The 18861-nt window shown below is 38.1% G+C and overlaps 1 protein-coding gene across 6 annotated transcripts in view; it reads right to left on the bottom strand.

The window, feature by feature from the left end:
- The window catches only part of LOC100747772 (semaphorin-2A), a 564473-nt gene that overhangs the window by 48539 nt on the left and 497073 nt on the right, over positions 1-18861 (bottom strand). For all 6 annotated transcript variants that reach the window (XM_012386839.3, XM_012386840.3, XM_024368287.2 and 3 more), the window contains one exon: positions 11895-11946. In XM_012386839.3, coding sequence (XP_012242262.1) covers positions 11895-11946 — 52 coding nt within the window. The remainder of the gene's footprint in view (positions 1-11894; positions 11947-18861) is intronic.

The following is an 18861-nucleotide window of genomic DNA, read 5'->3' as shown; positions in this document are numbered from 1 at the left end:
GCTCCAAAACGCGACAGGCGAGAAAAGGGAAAGGAGGAAAGAAACACGAGGGTGAACACGAGGCGTTAGGGATAGAAATTCCGAAGGCAAAGCAGGAGTCTCGAAGTTATACAGAGTGGCCTGCGCGCGAAATGTATATTTAATGCCATCATTCTGGAAAGCAGCGGACCTGCCCGTTTATATTTCAGTGCTTGGCAGAATTGTTTGCTACTTTTTCTTTCGCTGCCAACCCCTCGATATCCAGCCATGTCATCTTGTACATGTACACACATAAAAAAAAAAAGAAAAGGAAAAAGAAAAAAAAAAGGAAATATCGGGAGAGTACTCTCGTCGTATATTTTATCGTTGTTTTCGGATATTCTTCTTTTAATTTGTCGTATAATTAAAAATGTTGACCATATTTCGAAGAATCTTTGTTCCATATTTTCTTCTCTCCGCGAGGTGAAAAGAAAAGCACGGAGGATGAGAAGTAGGCGGTAGCTTGAGTAAGATCTCTTAATTTCGCGTCGAGATAACGCTCGGTCCCACATCGTAATAAGGGTAGAGTAAAAATAAGAGAGGCTGAATGAGAAGTTTTTAATCATCCTCCGTATTCCCCAGTCGTTGCTCTTTCTGAACGCTGCTGTATTTCTAGGTCACCGCGAAATTTGACAAAATGATTTTTTTTTTTTGCAAACTTCGGGGCGCCGAAGTTTCTTTCGAAACTGCAGAGAACATCGCACAGTAGTTCAATAGTAATAAGTTTGTTCATATAAAGTGTATATAATTATTTATATTTATATAAAAAATGTATTTTTACATATAATAAATTGTATATTACATAGTGTATAATAATATAATACATAAAACATAATAATCATTGATTCGAAAATACTTGGAAGCAAATAATTATTCGTCATCGCGGTCTTATCTCATCCTGGACCACTATGCGTCGTGCAGAAGAATTGAAGCAGTTTCGGAAATTCCTCCTGATTAATGCAATACCCAAGGCACATTCTCGATAGTCTCGATCAATCGCTCTATTTATTCAAAAAATATTTACACAGCGCAAAGAATTAAAAGCGTTAGAAATTAATATCGCTAAAATTACACACTGCACAGAGGGGTTGCTACCCTATTGTGTTGTATTTCACGTGAACTCGTCAGATAAATCACGATTAACACATCTGGTACCGGTGGTACGTTACATTCGTCAGAGACACGATTTTCATTAAACGAACAAGTGTACTCTTCAGCTTAATACCGATATAAAATCAGAGGGAAAATGTAACGAACGTGCGAGGAATTATCGTAAATGAATATCGCGATACAATTTCCAGAATCCATTTCTTGCCCGTACAAAAGACCTGTGCGTTATATTTTTCATCGAAAGTGTCACTATACAACAGAGATCAACAACGATCAAAAATCTCTGTGCGTTTTATCATTAATTTATTTATACCATCTGTGAATTTCATCATATTCCCTAACGCCATAGATGAAATTATTTTTCCAATCACTTCTGCCCGAGGAACAAAGCGGTCGCTTGTCAGGCAAAAATTAACAAATCAAAATAGAAGAGCTACGGTGATCGTGGTTGAAATAATAAAGCAGCCGAACTCATTATTACCGCGTTCCACGGGCATAAAAAGCGCATAAATCTCGCGGACGTGGACCAATATAATCCGACCAGCCGACTAGCATCACCGGAAGCTCTCTCAGCCGCAGCATCAGCAAATCTGAGAGAGAGGCACAACGGGTATCTCATCCGCGGCTTTACAGCCGTGTAAATCCCACGGAGGGCTTCTTAATACTTTACTGCCGTCATGTAAACGTAAAACCACCCCAGCGTCCAATCTTCCGGAGTTGCAGTCGTCGCTGTTGCGCCAGGAGTTTCAGTCGGGGCTGATGCGATGCGGTTGCTCCGAAACGCGTAGGTGGTATCAGCCGATATCGTGAATCCTGATCTTCACCCGGATTGGACGTTGTTTTATTGGACGTACCGGTGTTTTATAGATTCCGATTTTCTCCGGCCCGATGAAACCACTTGAGCTTCTCTCGTTTGAACTTTAACCTTTTCCCTCCTTCTTTCCTCCACTCTATCCTGTTTCTGTGTACCACATCACTCAGACACGATTTGGAGTTCCGTATTTTTGATCGACGGACACGACGATTTTCCTCGTCGATCGATCTCCATCGATGCAAACCAGTCGTTCTTTCTTCGTCGTTTCGTACCACGTAGTTTTTCCTATTTTTTCTGCTTCTTTTTCTTCTTTGTCTTTACATAGAACACTTTACCTTTCACGCTGGAGCAGCACTGGATAAAATGCAGAATCCGACCTGGTTGATCTTATCATTCGATGCATGTCTCCGTAGTCAACGATAAAGATACTGAGATGGTCTGGCTCTAAATCATGGGTTTCCTTTGAAGAATCTTCTACATCGCGTCCACTCGGCTCTCCGTTTCGAGAGCAACGTTCAAGGATAAGTTTCAAAGGATTTTTCGATTGATTAGTCGGTGATTGGACATCGAAAAGAATAGTAAAATTGAGATATATAGATATGTTATACGCGACTTTGAAAAAGTAATTTACATTTACCTTAGACTCGATGACATAGGGACGTACAGACTCGTGCTAACTTAATAACAGTAATATTTCTATGTTTCTTATTATTCATAAGATATTTGTGAAAAATTAATAAAAGGTATTAGAATATAAAAATAACCACTTTCCTATTAAACGTATTTCAATAGCATACGTATCAACTACCATATTACAGACAACATACGTACTATACAATTTAACACAGTAAGATAGATCGATAAAGAAGCCTAAACCTCAGGACTGAAATAACTTTATCCACCAACTTCGCGAGCCGTCATTATTCCGCAATCTAAAGAAACAACGAAACATGGAAAAACTTGTGCAATTCCCTTCCAGGCGACGACCTCATGTCAATCCCTCGTATCAATCTAATACCACAATCGATACTTTTCCATAGCATCGAGCAACCGAGAGTTCAGTTTGTTAATTCGTTGGAAAAAAAAGTACACGAAGCAACAGCGAAGTAAGAAAATTACCGGGTACGAATGATTTGTTCCACGTGTTTTCGCGAGTATGGCGCCAACGCTTCTGCAAGATGCACGAGCCCCGACGAGTATGTCCCCGGTCGTCCATTGTGAGCACCACGTGTTATAACTTGCGTGAAACGTATGGGGCGCGGAGCAGTTCCCTCAGGACTGACGCACGGCCTCGAAACTTTTCTTCTCCCCCTTATGAAATTGTAACGCAGACACGGATTAGCATGGAGCCCATTGTCTGGCCTGTGCGCCAGGGAAAAACGCACACGTTCGCGTGACACGTCGTGTCGCGGAACCACGCTGCGATACCATCGAATCGATCCCGTGTTACGCGAGATGGACGGGCTAAGACCGCGTTTTCCGACTCCATTTTCATTGTTCCCCGTTCGTCGTCGACAGGTCTGGTTCGATTTAAGTCGGTGAAATTAATGGAACCGACGATCGTTCCCTCTCGCGAACCAATTCTGTCGCGTTCAAACGCTTCATTATGGAAATAGACAGCGAGCGAACTATACCCAGTGCCAATGAGGTAATTTGGTATACGCGTTACTCACGGAATGGACTCTCGTCGACCCTGGATTACAATTGATTGATCGTGTCTTTGATTACACCACACCATACCGCGCTTCGTGTTTAATATTCCGTTTGACGATGAGGAGAAGTTGCAAATTGTATTTCCTTATTGAGCTTTGTCTATTAGGTTGGAGCAATACGGAATGATACCTTTTTTAAGTCAGATTTCTTAAACATATGTAGATCCTTGGATATTTCATTAAAATGAGTTTCCTGTAATTGTATTCAATTGTGTAATCTTCTTAATAATTATATAATTATCTCATCCATTCTGTATTTATAAAAATTATCAATTTTTTCATTCTTAAATTTTTGAAAAAATGATGATTTACAGTTTCTTGTATTATACATCTTCTTCCTTCATACTATGGTTGGACAAAATAATGGAAACATCTCTTATATGTCACATACATGTACAAATGTGACATAGGATTAGATAAAACAATAAAACACCTGGTATATGTCATATCTGTATATGTATATGACATATAAGAGATGTTTCCATTATTTTGTCCAACCCCTGTACATATTGAGAGGATATAGATCTTTTAAGAAGTTTGGCAATAAATAAATTGCTACACAAAGGTCAACTTTTTGTAATAAATATCATACAATGAATATTGGTTTACCAGGACGGAGTCACTTAAATATACATAGCTTCCTTTCTTCATCATCATGAATATATCCGACATCGCAAATTATATTTCATCTGCAAATCATCATAAATCACAACTTACATCAACCACCGATAATATTAATCTTCTACCTGATCTGAGCTACTCAAACATTATCCTTAAGAAATGATCAATATCTTCAATGAAAACAAGGTATTCTTTCATTCCCACCTATCTGTTACCTTTCAACAAACAACAAAGAACATAATAAGCCGTCCAATTTCGAATGGATCAGAGCGTGAACAAACAGAAAGTGCGAGGTATAGAAGGACGGAAGTATCTTTGAGCGTATCAATTTCCCGTAGCCCTCTAAACCAGAATATACCGCTGCTGCGGTCTGCCCCCGGACCGCAATCGCTATACATGTATGCAAAACACGAAATTGCATCAGAAAGCGCTAGGCCCGTCTTCTTACCTACCCTAACTCACTCTTTTCTCCTTTTTCCTTCCTTTTCTCTCTTTTTTCTCCTTTTTTTCGCTTTACAGTTCACCACGTAACGCAACGGTCCCCTTACTTGGCCAGCGCGAAACACCCCCGGGGGTTCGGTCACAGGGGGGATGGACGGTTCTGTGGCCTGGCTGAGCCTGCGCTAACGTTTTACGGCCACGTTACCACGCCACTACCACGAGTAAAATCGAAATCCCATTCCCGTTAATTCTCCATGGAATCGAACTCTGCGGTGGCAACGCCGGCCTCGCAATGGGATTTCATTGTAACTGCGCCCGACTCCGGGCCGGCTAACTTTCGCGAATTTTTCACGCTCCCACTCTTCAAGCCTTAAGCAACGTCGAGATCGAGTTTAACCCTCTCTCGTTCGAATTTTACTTTCTGGTAACAAGTATGTAAAGTCCCACCGCGGAAATCCACGTTTCAAGGTGTCTCGGTTGTGTTGTTCGTCCCACCGTGGACCCGAACTTTGTAATGACACCGGGGAACCTCGGAAGTTCGTGGAACCGCAGATGGAAGATTCTTCGCGGGAGCGGTAATATGGCATTTATTAATGGGAAAATTGAAATTGGTTGAGCGTTTCAATTACTCGCGAGTTCTTAAGAAGATTTCAACTGTATTATTTCAACTTTGTTTCACTGCGGCAGTATCTGGCAACGAGCAGGATTAGGATCGAGCCTCAGTTTTCACACGAGAAATATTATGAAGTATACATGCGCCTACTCAAAACAATGTACCTACGCCTACGAAATATTTTTTTAAGAGTACCTTATAAATATTTCACTTGTAATTTTAAAAATGGATAACGATCCTGAGCACCTCCTACGGTGCTCGTCAGTCTTCAAAGTCCAAAAAGTGAAAAATCTATGTTTGATGATTGAAACAAGAATCTTATATGTTAATTAATATGTTCCAGCGACAGTGAAACGTAAAGATTTTGAAGGTAAGTCAATATGGATGGGTGATGTGGCGTTTGAAAACCAGACGCTAAACGATGGACGTGTTAATGTTTGGCCACGCCATGATGGTACCGCAATGAACAAAGTCGAAACCACAGTCACCCGGAATTCTCTATGGAACTAAACTTTGCGGTAACGTCAGCCTCGCGATGGAATTTTATTGCAACTGTTACAGTGTAACCGTTCGTGTCGAGCAACTTTAAACACAGAACAGCATCGTAACGTGACAAGATAAAAGATGAACTTCTCGTGAGTACGAACTGTCATGTACAACAGGAAGATACAAGTTTAATCGAGCGTTAGAAATGAAACTAGGTGGAAAAGGTTGAAGACATCCGATTTCTTTAACAAACGTTCATTACATCTCCATATTATCGTATTAAACAACGATTTATTTATTTAAACTTAAAAAGTACACGAATAAATTTAAATATCATCATATCACTATATCAATATCAATATGAATGGAATATTTCACACATTTTTATAAGTATAATTGAAATCTTTCCTACTTTGTATCCACATTTTGAAATTAAAGCAACCCATACATAGAATACAAATACACTTGAATCGTTCTATATATCATCGTAACACAATCATCTTGTAAAATAATATCTCTTCCTCATCCTACTCTTGTACCACACTTTTATTATCCTCTGTCTCTTACCAATCAAATCGTCACGTCAATTCTCCGAAAAATTTCAATTTCACATCCAGTTCGAATGCCAAACGGCACAAAGCACGCTAGCGTGTTAAGAGCCATCGGGACAGGCGTGAGAAACACGATACGCGACTGTTTTACGTGCTTCAATTTACCATTCGCGAACCGGATCGACGCGACGATCATAATTAAAGAAAAAAGGCCACGCTGGAAACATGATCTGTAAGCGGCTGACCATGGTCCCTGTCGAAAGAACGAAACTCGAGCTTTATCCTTTTTCCGGCATACGTCCAGCGATCGCGCGCGTTGTTCTCCGCTTTTAAATTATTTTTTTTTCGTGACAATCGTCACATCTGGCCATAGAGGCAACGAGAATGGGGTTGGTTCTCTAGTTTCTTTCTCCCTTTCTCCCCTCTTTATCTCTTTTACTCTTCAACGTTTCTTTTTCCTCTTTTATATATTTTTTCTTTTGATTCTCTATTTCGGGTGGTTTTCGGTTTCGCGACAGGTGGTACGGCAACGATACGTTGCCCGAATAATTGCGTTTTCGAATTGTCGTTTCCTCCCTCATGGTGGAGCGTCGTTTCACCGTTCTTTGTGCCCAACCATGAAACCAGTATCGAGAAAGACTTTTTCTTCATCCCCGTCGAAACTCTTCGCCCCTCAGGGGAATCCGGTGGAATTCAATGGCCGATTTCAATGGACTGTAGAAGGTAAAGATACGTGAAAAGCTACTCTTCGAGGTACGTCCGATACCTCGAAAATTGTTTTCTCTTACGTTTCTCCCTCTGCTTCTTCCATCTCCTTTTCACCAGCCCTTTCTATCTTTCTTATTTCTTTTTCTTTTTTATCTATTATTATTATTATTATTTTTTCTATTACAATTAATCTTGTTTCTTTGTGCTACTCGTTATGCGAGGAAATTTATCAAATCCGAGGACCCTCGCGATTGATTCGAAGCGCCCGCGTGTGTGTTTTGCGTCGTTCGAGTGTAACGCGCGCTTTTCAATTTATTGGCTACAATCCACTCGAAATTTAATAACGTTCCACGTGCTCGTTATCTCCGCTTGTCATCAATAACTGCGGCTCTTCTTGTTCCTCTGTACACTAACACTTTGTCGTCGCCGCTTTTCGTGCAACGCTCTGGAGGATCGCGGCCGTGTTCGCGCGATATTGCGCCAAAGAATGACGCCATACCGAAATCATTTTTTTTCTCCACTCTCCGCGAACAATCGAGGGAAATAGTCTTTCATATTTTAAAATGGATCGGTCGGGAAATTTTTATACGGGATTTTATTATTCCTCGGCTTTAAAATGTAAAGGTGTAAAAATAACCGCGGATTCGTGGAAATTGTATAAAAGGTTGTTGTATAATGAACACAGAAACGTCAAATCATATTATATTCATGTTTTAATTAAGATATCACAGATGAATAAAATTTTGGAACGAAAACAAAAATGAATTTGAGACAAAGCATTTTGATGAATAAAGTTAATTATGAATTTTTATGAAGCATTAATAAGTTTCTTATTTGTTTATCTTTAATAGCGATCGTTTCACAAATTTATAGATCTTTATTTCTTGTATCGATACAGTTAAAATCCATATAGAATATTGCTCACGTTTTATGTTTCTTACTTTAACCAGTATACTTGCAGAGTAAAATAAAATTATTTATAACTTGAAGACTGAGCCCTAAACGTTATTTTTGTAAAGCAACTTTTATCATCGCTTTGATCTCTAGAATCAAGCCTATTAACATCCCCTAGATATCTTGTGATACTCTGTATAGAAGATTATTCATGCAACATTAAATCCTCGTCAGAAATATCACGTACAAAAGATAAGAATTTAAAGCGTAATACGAGAAAAGACCTAAGAATACCTTATAAAATAACACTTACATAAGACGAAATAAAATGATCTTCTGAGAGCTAATTCAATAGCATTGAACTGTCCGATATCCATAACAATCCGATTGAAACATCGTTTAGAAAAATCAATTCCATCGTCGGATTGGCCTTCTCGACGAAACAGGAATCGAAAATAAGATCGGTTGGTCGTTCGAGATAGCCCGTTATCGAGGCTGAAGTCGATCGCGAGACGAAAGGACGGACAAAACTAAAGAAGAACGAAAGAAACGACGGAATGAAGGTTAATGGCAATTTCGATGGAGGCGCTTCGAGTAATGGACAGAAAGAAGAGAAAAAGACACGCGAACGAGGTATCTACGGATCGGATTTCGGTCTTTTTAAAAAGCGTTGCAATGTGGTCGGCACAGAGGAAAATGGTCGGCCGTCTCGAGACTTGCGATCGTTCGACAAGGTTAAAAAGCAATTTTCCTTCCCTGACAATGTCGAACAATCGGACTACAGGTGACCACGGTCACATCGGCGTCACCGACGTCGGTACCGACAAAGCAATTCCGATTCAATCTTCCTGAACGAACCACAACGATGGTATCCCTGGAAAACGAGCGCCAAGTGCAGCGCCGCTCAACAAGAAGTGCACCTGGGCGCAGGAAAAATTTAACCAGGTGCGGTTCGACGAGATGCTAAACGAAAGCATGGACGCGATTCAAAGCGGCGTATAAAGAAGATTGCAGCAGTTTCATTGGCGCAATTATGCTTCTCTGGTGTTCTTAATACGCCTGGTCTGCTTCTCTGTTCTTTGTTTTGTCTTGGGAAATTGTGAAAATTGTACTTTGTTTCGTAGAAAATTTGTTGTAGTTGGATTTGGAAGTAGCTTCTAAATGATAAAATAAAACGATAAATATCGCTTTATCAAAGGTATCGACAATGAAATGTAGTTCATAGTACGCTTACGCGTATACATGGATTAATCTTTATGCGTTCGTCTACGGAAATTGATTGAACTTTAGTCGACGTATCATTGTAACTGAGTCTTCGTATTCTGAGGATATACAAAGATATATGTACCATTAAAGTTGGCTTTTTTTCACTCTGAAGATATACAAAGACACAACATAAGGAACACAGAAAAAGATGAAGGCTAAAGAATTCGCCTTTCTTGCTTCTAAAATCGAAACTTTTTAGGAGTAACCATAGAATTAGTTACGCAGTAGAAACAATCCCTTTTCAAGATTTTCTGTTACATTCAGGTTAAACCTAAATTTAAATATGTTTATTCTGATAATTCGCAATCCGAAAATTATAACATCTAACGCTTTCACACGTATTCAACGACAGAAATTGTCCACTCTCACTCATGCAATTAGACTCGCACGAAAATTCCATTTTTTCCAAACATCACGGCAAGAATATAATACGAAACCAACTAAAAAGGCAAAGATTTTCCTTCTCTCTCTAAAAGAAAAGGTTCCACAAAATATGAAATTTCACGGCGACCACCATTTCCAGTCTGCGTGCATTAAGCCGACATCGATTGTTCGACGTTCGCGGCACGACGAGAACAGAGTCGCGCCAGTGCATCCAGGCGAAATGGAAGAAAAGAGTGCGTGGAAAAATCGGGACACGCAATGTTCGTCTACAATGGATCGCTTAGAGGCAAGTAGAGTCGTCAGCTGTCACGATGATGTAGACGACGTTTCTGCCGGGATGATTGACAGTTTTATGGGGGACGACGAAGACCGTTTTTCGGATTTACGAGCAGAACGGAGTTTTATCGTAGCGCATGAGGGGGTCAAGCGTTACACGACGTTTGATGCTAATCGAAGCGTGATGTTGCAACAGAAGGCGGTTTTCGAACGTTGCTACGTTTGTTCGTTGTTTCCTTGAATTAAATGGTACGCGATTCGTAAAATGGCGCGCGAAGATGCGCCGACTGCCACCGGTCGTAAGATCCTGCGTATAGATTCATTTTTATTGCGCCAACTGGAATTCGAGGCGGACGGAGGTTATAAATGTAAATTACTACTTTTGTTGTTTCGCTGCCAGCTGTGCGATCCCTGCGTGTATCGGGCAGAAACAACGGGGGGTAAAATCGTGAGCATACAGAGGGGAGTTTTATGAAAACGAAGTTGATATTCTGTTTGTTTGAAAAGTAGTGGGCTGTTTCGATCTATGAATTTTAGGCGCATATGTATTTTAAGAAGTGATTAAGTGCAAATTACTTTTCATTAATCTATTAGTTTTCTTAATGGATTGCAAATACACATTTTTATGAACGCTGAAGAAATAAGGGAAATACTTAAAGATACTGTTGAGAATTGTGGATCTTAATTGTCGAAATAAAAGTAAAGGAACACTAAGGTTATGCTTAGAATTCATATTAAAATAGTTTTAGATTTATTTAATAAACGATTTCCAGGATCTTCGTCGATATACATTCGCACGCGTCTCAGCACTCTCTTTGTCTCACCGTCTTCCATACCAGACTGCCAACGGAACAGTTACGTTTATCTGTTTTTCGAGACGCCGCACATACACATACTTTCTTCAACACACTCATATTCACATGCGTGTGTCACTACTACTCGGACAATCTAGTCTAGCACACAAAATTATACATATCTCAATAGAAACATTTATTTCCTTCGTCAAATATTGTCATTTTTAGAAGAGTTTTATTATTTTTCCTATACTCTATACATCCATATATCTTTGAATGTAACCAGAAATGTATAAGAATCTGTAGTTCAGTTATTGATTCGAAGTGAATCATGAAAAATGCACCAGTCAAGGCACGAAGTATAATTAATTATATTTTACAAGATTCATCATTTTCATATATTATACATTAAGCAATAACATTTAGGTGTTCATTATTGGCGATAATATAGCTACAATAAATATAAAAATAAAAGATTAAAATAGCCACGATACAATGCGTATAATAGTAATTTAATCTTTGTTAATAATGCTATAAAGGTCTTTTCATTTAAATGTACTACTGGTTAGTAAAAAATATAATTTTCTTTTGTAAGAAGAATTTTTTATACGAGTCTCCAATTTTCATAGCTGCTATACATATTTCTTGACCACTCTAAGGGTGCTTTAAAGTTTTCACTCGAAGCTTACTTTCTTCCATCGTGGAACTTTTGAAACTGACATTAAAAGTTATTAGACACCATGATCAGAAACTTTAATATCATATAAAATTCCAGAAGTTGTCGATTATACTACCAGTAATAAACCATTCGAACTAGAAATGAGGATAATATTTCTACGCTATGGTCCATAATATTTAAGGAAAATTTTAGTGAGTGGTATTTTTTATAACCAAGAATCAAACTTTATAATCTATTATATAAGATATTATGTATCTTATTACCTTATTATCTATTATTATAAAATACTATGAAAATGAAATGTAGAATCTGATGAAGGGACGCAGTATTGGAAAATGACAATATATGTAGTATTATTCCAATGTGACTACAAAAATATAAGGCTATGAGAATGAAAATATATAATGAAAATACGGAATAAGCAATGGGAAAATATAACAAGAAAAACGGTTCGTTGGAAAATAAGAACGTGCGTGCAAATACTTTTTGTAGCCACCTTATGTGTTAAAAGACTGTGAATTACTCACCTCGCAATTAGAATGACTGATGTTGCTCAGATTCAGCCTGAACACCTTGTCCCTATAACAAAGGAGAAAAACGAAAATGAGCCAACGGTGGTGTAACAACAATTCGCATTAAACGCGGCGATAGCCGAAAGCTCGGGGTATAAATTTTCATTCCGTACGTCTGTAAGATACATTACCCCTGCTGGGCTGCAGGCTCGCCTTATCTAGTCACCGTTATGTATGGTTGTGTAGGAGGCGTGTGGCACTTTGCTTACGGCATTCTGCCCGGCACGGCGGAACTGCTCGCGAACGCCACGGAATTTCTATGAGCATCGAAGGAAGGAAACCCTCGTCCCTACGTCTACCAATCTCCTGTATCTTCTTCCTCGACGGAGCCCTAACTTTCTTCGTTTCCGTTCTATCGCTTACTTTTTATTAGGATTTCCTTTGACGCATGATCCTCCGGCTAGGCCCAAGGTTATCAAACAAAAAATATACGCACACGTCATAAGACAATAACGAGGACGTGGATTGTCATGCAATTTCATATCTTTATGAAAAGAATTGTTGAACCGGCGAATGGCTACCGTGGCGGATAAATGAAAGTTTAAAATTTATACACTATGAATTTCAGTAACTTTTGTATCAAAAGCTTTTTATCATATTCACAACACTCATATATTCTGTGGCATATATTATATTTATTCGTTACTCTTGTTAAATATACATCAAGTTCATAAAATTATAGTACCTTTATATATCTTTTATCTTATTAATTTTCCTTTCTCTGTCATTCCATACAGTGATTTGTTTCGTATAATCTAAAAACTATGGCGAGTACTCTACTCTAGATATTGGGTTGTCCGAAAAATTTCTTCCGTTTTATGAGGAAATAATAGACGCACAACGTTTTTTGTTTTATATTATTTTGTCGAATTACGTACGATCCATTTTCTTCTGTTGAGATAAACACCGCGACATTTCACAGACGTGGTTTCACGTTTCACATTTGTACGAAGGTACACTGTTGTAAAAAACATGTTTGCGAAAGAAAGACACTTTTCGGACAACCTAATACTTTATACGTTTCAGTATATTATATGGATTCTTTGGATCTTTGTATTTTTAAATTTATTATAACTGCATAAAAATACATCTAATAATAAAGAACCAAGGCAACGGGGTTTCTCTTTCGGAAGATTTTTCCTCGATTCAGCGAATACAACCCTCTACTTTCCCCCTAGAAATTCCAATGGCGTTAAACCAAACGTTTGTATGGCCGAAGTTACGTGTTCCACGGAATCATCCGGAACCGGGAATTCGGAACAATTGAAGCTGGAGCTTCGATTACATACAGCTCGTGGGCATATTTAATTTTCGTTTCCACGGCACCTTCGTAAGGATTCGGCGAGTTATTCACAACGAGGAAATTCGAAGTTGCTTGACCTAGAAAATGGAAACCTTCGAGTTTTCCAGCTCGCTACGCTGCATAATATAAGAAACTTTCTTTATATTGATAACTGAACTTTGGGATATATTTTACTGACTTTAAAAGTGAAACATAGACATACGTGTATAGAAACTGGTATAATATTTGTTTACGAGTGTAATCATGTTTGACTGCATTAACCGTTTTCATATATATGATAGATGGTAAAATTGGTGAAACTGGTAAATCCTATGCAAATAAAGTGGTCACACATTGGAATCATTATAAATTTCTTACCCCAAAATATTTTCTTCCATCGATAATTTAACTTTTCTATTTCCTGAGAAGGACTGCAAATAATACAATTACTAAGAATATTATTACATATCAGAAATAATCTTTGATCGTTACACAGAAAAACAATATTACTTTGAAATATTTTTGGAAAGTCTTACAACGAGAAATCTTTAAATATGCTCGAAGCACAAAAAATTCACGAAAACGGAATATTTCAATTCATTTAGAAAATCAAAAGATTCATCCTCATCCAATTTCGCACATCACTTTCATCATTACAATAAAATACCATACATACGTCCAAGTCTACAAACACGTATCCGATTTTGAAATACCTTACACGATTACTTCAACCGTGCTATTCGTAAAATCCAGTCGACAAAACCGAATCGTTTCCACGGACGCGCTAATTAGCAAAAACTCCGCAGGACGACGCGGTCGGAAAATGATCGCGATTTCCCGTTACATCTACAACGAGACCGAATCGTGGGTGAAAACAAAAGTGCGTGTCGGCGGATCGAGCGAAATGGTACATGGAACAGCGAGCATCGGTGGCTGGGGTAAATCGAATTTACCCAGTTTCGAAATGTTTCGCAACATTAACGCCGGCGCGCCACATAACTTTATTCCAATAACCGTTCGTCATTGGCCTTCAATAGAAAACACGCAGTCGGATGGAATGCGGGTTCAGAAAAAAAAGAAGAAGAAAGACGAAGAAAAAGAAAAAAGTATAAAACGATGGAAAAAGACGAAAGAGAGAAATAAGGGTGAGAAAGGCAGTCGTTTGCTTTACCCTTCGAAGGTTTCCCTTGCTCATTCATCCGGTGCACGCTGCCGTGAAAAAGTAAATAGCGACGTGGAAAAACAAATCCGTAGTTTGGAATCCGGCTGCGCCGGCTTCTCGCTTTCTGGAGAAGTTTCCTGGAGGGCTGACGTGAACAGGTGAATGGAAAAGGCGGGGCGAGACCTTGTACGTGCAAGCTCGTCGCTCGAGACAACCGGAAAGAACGGGGGAAAAAATTTGTACGAAAGCAATTTGCGGGGGTGATCGATGGCGGCGGGAACGCGAGCGTAAAGTCATCGTGTTTTCGATTTAAAAAAACCGCCCAGTCAGCTTCGAAATGCCGGACCGTGGTATCCGATCTCTTTCGAGCCAGTTGAGAATTTCTACCGTTTCCCTTTTCCTTCAGCTTTTCGTTCTGTAATTTTTCGATTGCCTCACGGAGCGAGTTACTTGCAAGAATTTTGATAGAATCGTAGACGTGACGATATATGTTTCTGGTCTAATATCTTTTGTAGCTGAATTTTTTTTTATTCCTTTTTTCTTTCAATTGAATGTATGGTAGTTCACGTCGAAATGGATTATAAATTCATTGTTATATTTAAACAATTTGCTGATAGATTTTTGATCATTTCTATTGGTATTTAATCAACAGTAAAGTTAAAGAAGATTGGCTTCGTATGATTATAATATTTAATAAACTTTGTAAAATGTTTCAATGTATGATGCTTCGATTTAAACCAGTTTACCTTTGCCGATTTTGTAATAACAATAGTAAATGTATTTGTTACATCATAAAAGTGTGATAATCTAAAGTAACAATAGTACTATCATTCACTAAATTTCATCTTTAAATTTCCTCTTTTTAATTGATTCTTAGATTTACAATAAATTTTCTCCTGAAGCTCGAGACATTATTGTTAAACAAATCTGTATCAAAATAATTGAATAACTTCTTGTCTGATGCATTTCTAAGTTGTTACAATAAATAGAAATCACGAGCGATTACACAATGAAAATAAATATTTTAAAGTAGTTTCATATCAAAGTAATGTAACGTACTCGACAAACTTGGAAATTCACTAGCCAGTAAATCAGAAAAGCGTCGGTGTCTGACTTGGTGTTGCACGTGACGTGACAGACAGCTCCGACCTGCAATGCATTATCCACTGTGTCGAGATCCAGTCCCCATCTTCCCCCTTAAATTTTCGATGGCGAAACGCACGTCAGGAAAGAGCTACTGTTGTTATTAACATCGAAAGCTTTGCAAGAATAATATATTCTCTGCGATGTAACATAATAGATCGATTTTAACAATTCGAGGTGTGAATCATTTAACGAATACATATATATAGTTTGACCTGATTTTAAACAAACTATAAACTTTTACTGCCTATAGGCTAAAATTTTAGATGAGACAAACTTACGAAATATAAATATAACGTGTTATTATAGAATATTAAATAATGAAAAGATTTGTTCTATTAGATGTCTTTTTTATTATCTTTAATATAATCATATTTTATAATATGACCCACTTTTTTTAATCTAAAAAAAGAAGATTAAAATTTTCGTGTTATATATTACCACATAATATACCGATTTATTTACTAAAAATTTTCTCCGAACGATAAAAGCTTCATTAAATTTTGTGTCCTATTTCAATTATGAGATATAAAGGAACGAAGAAAGAAATTGTACCTCGGTTTTAATTACACCGAATTGATTGATTTTAAACAAGACCCTAGAAAATTTTCGTTCGTTAATTAAAAACGAAACAAGCGCGACTCGGTTCAACGCTGCTTCACGACTTTTCTCTTTTTTTCCGAACCATTTGATTTAATATCCCCAGTACCAAATACATATTGAATAAAACAATAACACAGGAATTTTTACTTGTCATAAAAGAGGGAAAATGCTGTCAGAATCTGTTATCGATCCACTGTCTTTCATCGAAAGTTAATATCGCGGCGTTTAAACGGCGATGAACTAATATCACGATGATCGAGCAAATATGGCGCAGTAAAATCCTTCAAAAGAGTTTTATCTCACGCAAATCCCGTATAACGAGAAATTTCATTCCAGAACGATGAAACTTTTTCGATAGATTCGATTGTGAAATTTACTCCGCGTCGATTTCTTTCGAAAAATACATCGATCAGTGTTTGGCTGCTGCTTATTAGTCGAACGACACAAGCGTAAAAAGACAAAAGAGGAAAACATATAAATTGTTTGTCGATGCGATTATCTCTAACACTATATGATACTTATCGATTTCAAATGTCCATGGCTGTATTACGGCCATTTCAATTGCTGGAACGCTCAATTCTGATCGAATGCGTGAAATCTAATCACATCCGTCGGATTTCGATTGATTCGCTAAATGCGTTTGCCGTGTTTCCAGAATCCTACCACACCGTTGCCCGTTTAATTATGTAAAATATAGCGACATCGTTTAACGTTTACATACTTCGATTATCAGATTTTTATATTTTATGTATGATGACGATAGCAGTTACATTGAACATAGTCGATTCTTACTTTTGTTGCTTAGTTCTTCATCTAAGTACCAGATATATAAAACGGTTCAATACAAACAATTCCGCAATCGACACTACCAATATTTGCAGCGATATCTTATCGATAAATTTAATTCATAAACTTATAAATACACTTATTCTTTCATGGGTTTCCTACTTTTAGTTTTCTTTTTTTTTTCACTTTCATTTTCTTTCCTTCTTCTAATGCAGGCGCAAAAGATTTATTTTGTCTTTTTGATATTATTTTGTACGTATACAATACTATTTACTATTAATACAATGCTATTGTTTAATTATAATACAATACTCATTACGATGTATTGAATATTGTATACACGATTTACAATCAGTGTTCTACAATTCCATACACTTTTATATCAAAAGAATTGCCAACAAAACGAAAGAAATGTAGTAAAAATAAAATCAATTCGCCCGTAACATAAAATCGATTTCCCAGTGGCCAGGCTTTACTTTCATTAAGAGACGTTCCGCTGTATGCTCGTACATAGGTCGACCAATGAGGTATGTTGAATTAGAATAGAGAACGAACCGTGACACGGACTGAATTGGACTCTATTCGATGAACGAAGCGCAATGCATCTCATTATTCGAGCGACAAAGGAGTTTCAAATTAGCCAAGCGAAACAAAGTTAAGCGGTCACGTGTAAACTTTTATGAACATCTATTCATATAAAAGTACATACTTCCTTTCATTCTCCATACCATGGTATGCAATTCAGTTTTCAATGAAAATTAAACTTGACTTGCGAATAACGAAAACTTTTAGCAATTCCTATAACTTGCTAGAAAATTTCAGTAACAAATGCTTGGATGTGTGTGTGTGTGTGTGTGTGTGTGTGTATGTGTGATAGAACGATTACAGAAAGATTATTCACAAGGGGACATCAAAAGTCTCAAAAGTACTACAAATAGAGTGATCCTCTTGAAGTGCATTAACACGGTACTCGATACATCTAAATCTCGACATGAGAGTCGTTCATTGTCGAGAATGATGGGACTAATCGATGTCATTTTTCCGTAGCACTCCAATATCGACAATGGAAGCACATACTCGACAGCGCAATCTCGCAAGGCATTCACATAATTCCACTCCTTTTTCACGCATCATGTGGACAATGCTTTCCAATATCACGAATTCTTATCTCTGTCCAATCGATATGCAAAAAAAGGTAAGAGTAAGCCCTAAAACTTATCCCAGTAAAATATATCTGGGCAAATGAGAGAAAAACAAAGTGGTTTGTCAAAAGATAACGACTCAACTATAGGATACAATCAAAGAGATAAAAAAGAAAGACACAACAGAAGAAGATAAGAGAGTAACAGATAAGTTCCATAAAATCGCAGAAAGAGCAAGATAAGGCTTCTGTTCCACAGGTTGCTAACAGGCTCGTGATGGAACACCAAAGATTTCCGTATCGCAATATCATTTCAAGAAGACGGGATTTCAATGTTCGACACCGCGATACTAATCCTCGCTACTCTCGTAGAGTAAAGAACGACTTCTTTCTTTTTTCCTCGACTCGGCAACTCGGCCGGAAGTCTGATAATTGCAAGCGTGTGATTAGCGTGTCTTAATGGCGGAGCGAACCGCAACGCAGCCATCGATTCTCCAACTACAATTAATGGGTATCACCTTTCTAATTAACGAGCAACGATGCTCGTACGTAGTATCGATCCTATGCTGACGATACAACAAGGTAAAAAGGGATCATAAAGGATAAGGGGAAGAGGGACGAAGGGAATCACGATGGAATACGTGCAGGAACATGTGCAGGTCGCGAGTCGTGCGACACGAGCAATTCGCATGGAGCGAAAGTGTGATCGTTCGCCACTTATCACCATCAACGACGATCTGAAACGTGCGTCGATTACACACCTCCCCCTTTTCCTCTCTTTTTACTCTTTTTCCTCCCCCCCCCC

The sequence above is a fragment of the Bombus impatiens genome, unplaced genomic scaffold, assembly GCF_000188095.3.
Source record: "Bombus impatiens unplaced genomic scaffold, BIMP_2.2 scf_0418, whole genome shotgun sequence".
NCBI lineage: Eukaryota > Metazoa > Arthropoda > Insecta > Hymenoptera > Apidae > Bombus > Bombus impatiens.
Note: the sequence above shows the minus strand (reverse complement) of the source record. Positions and strands in the feature narration are given on the sequence as shown.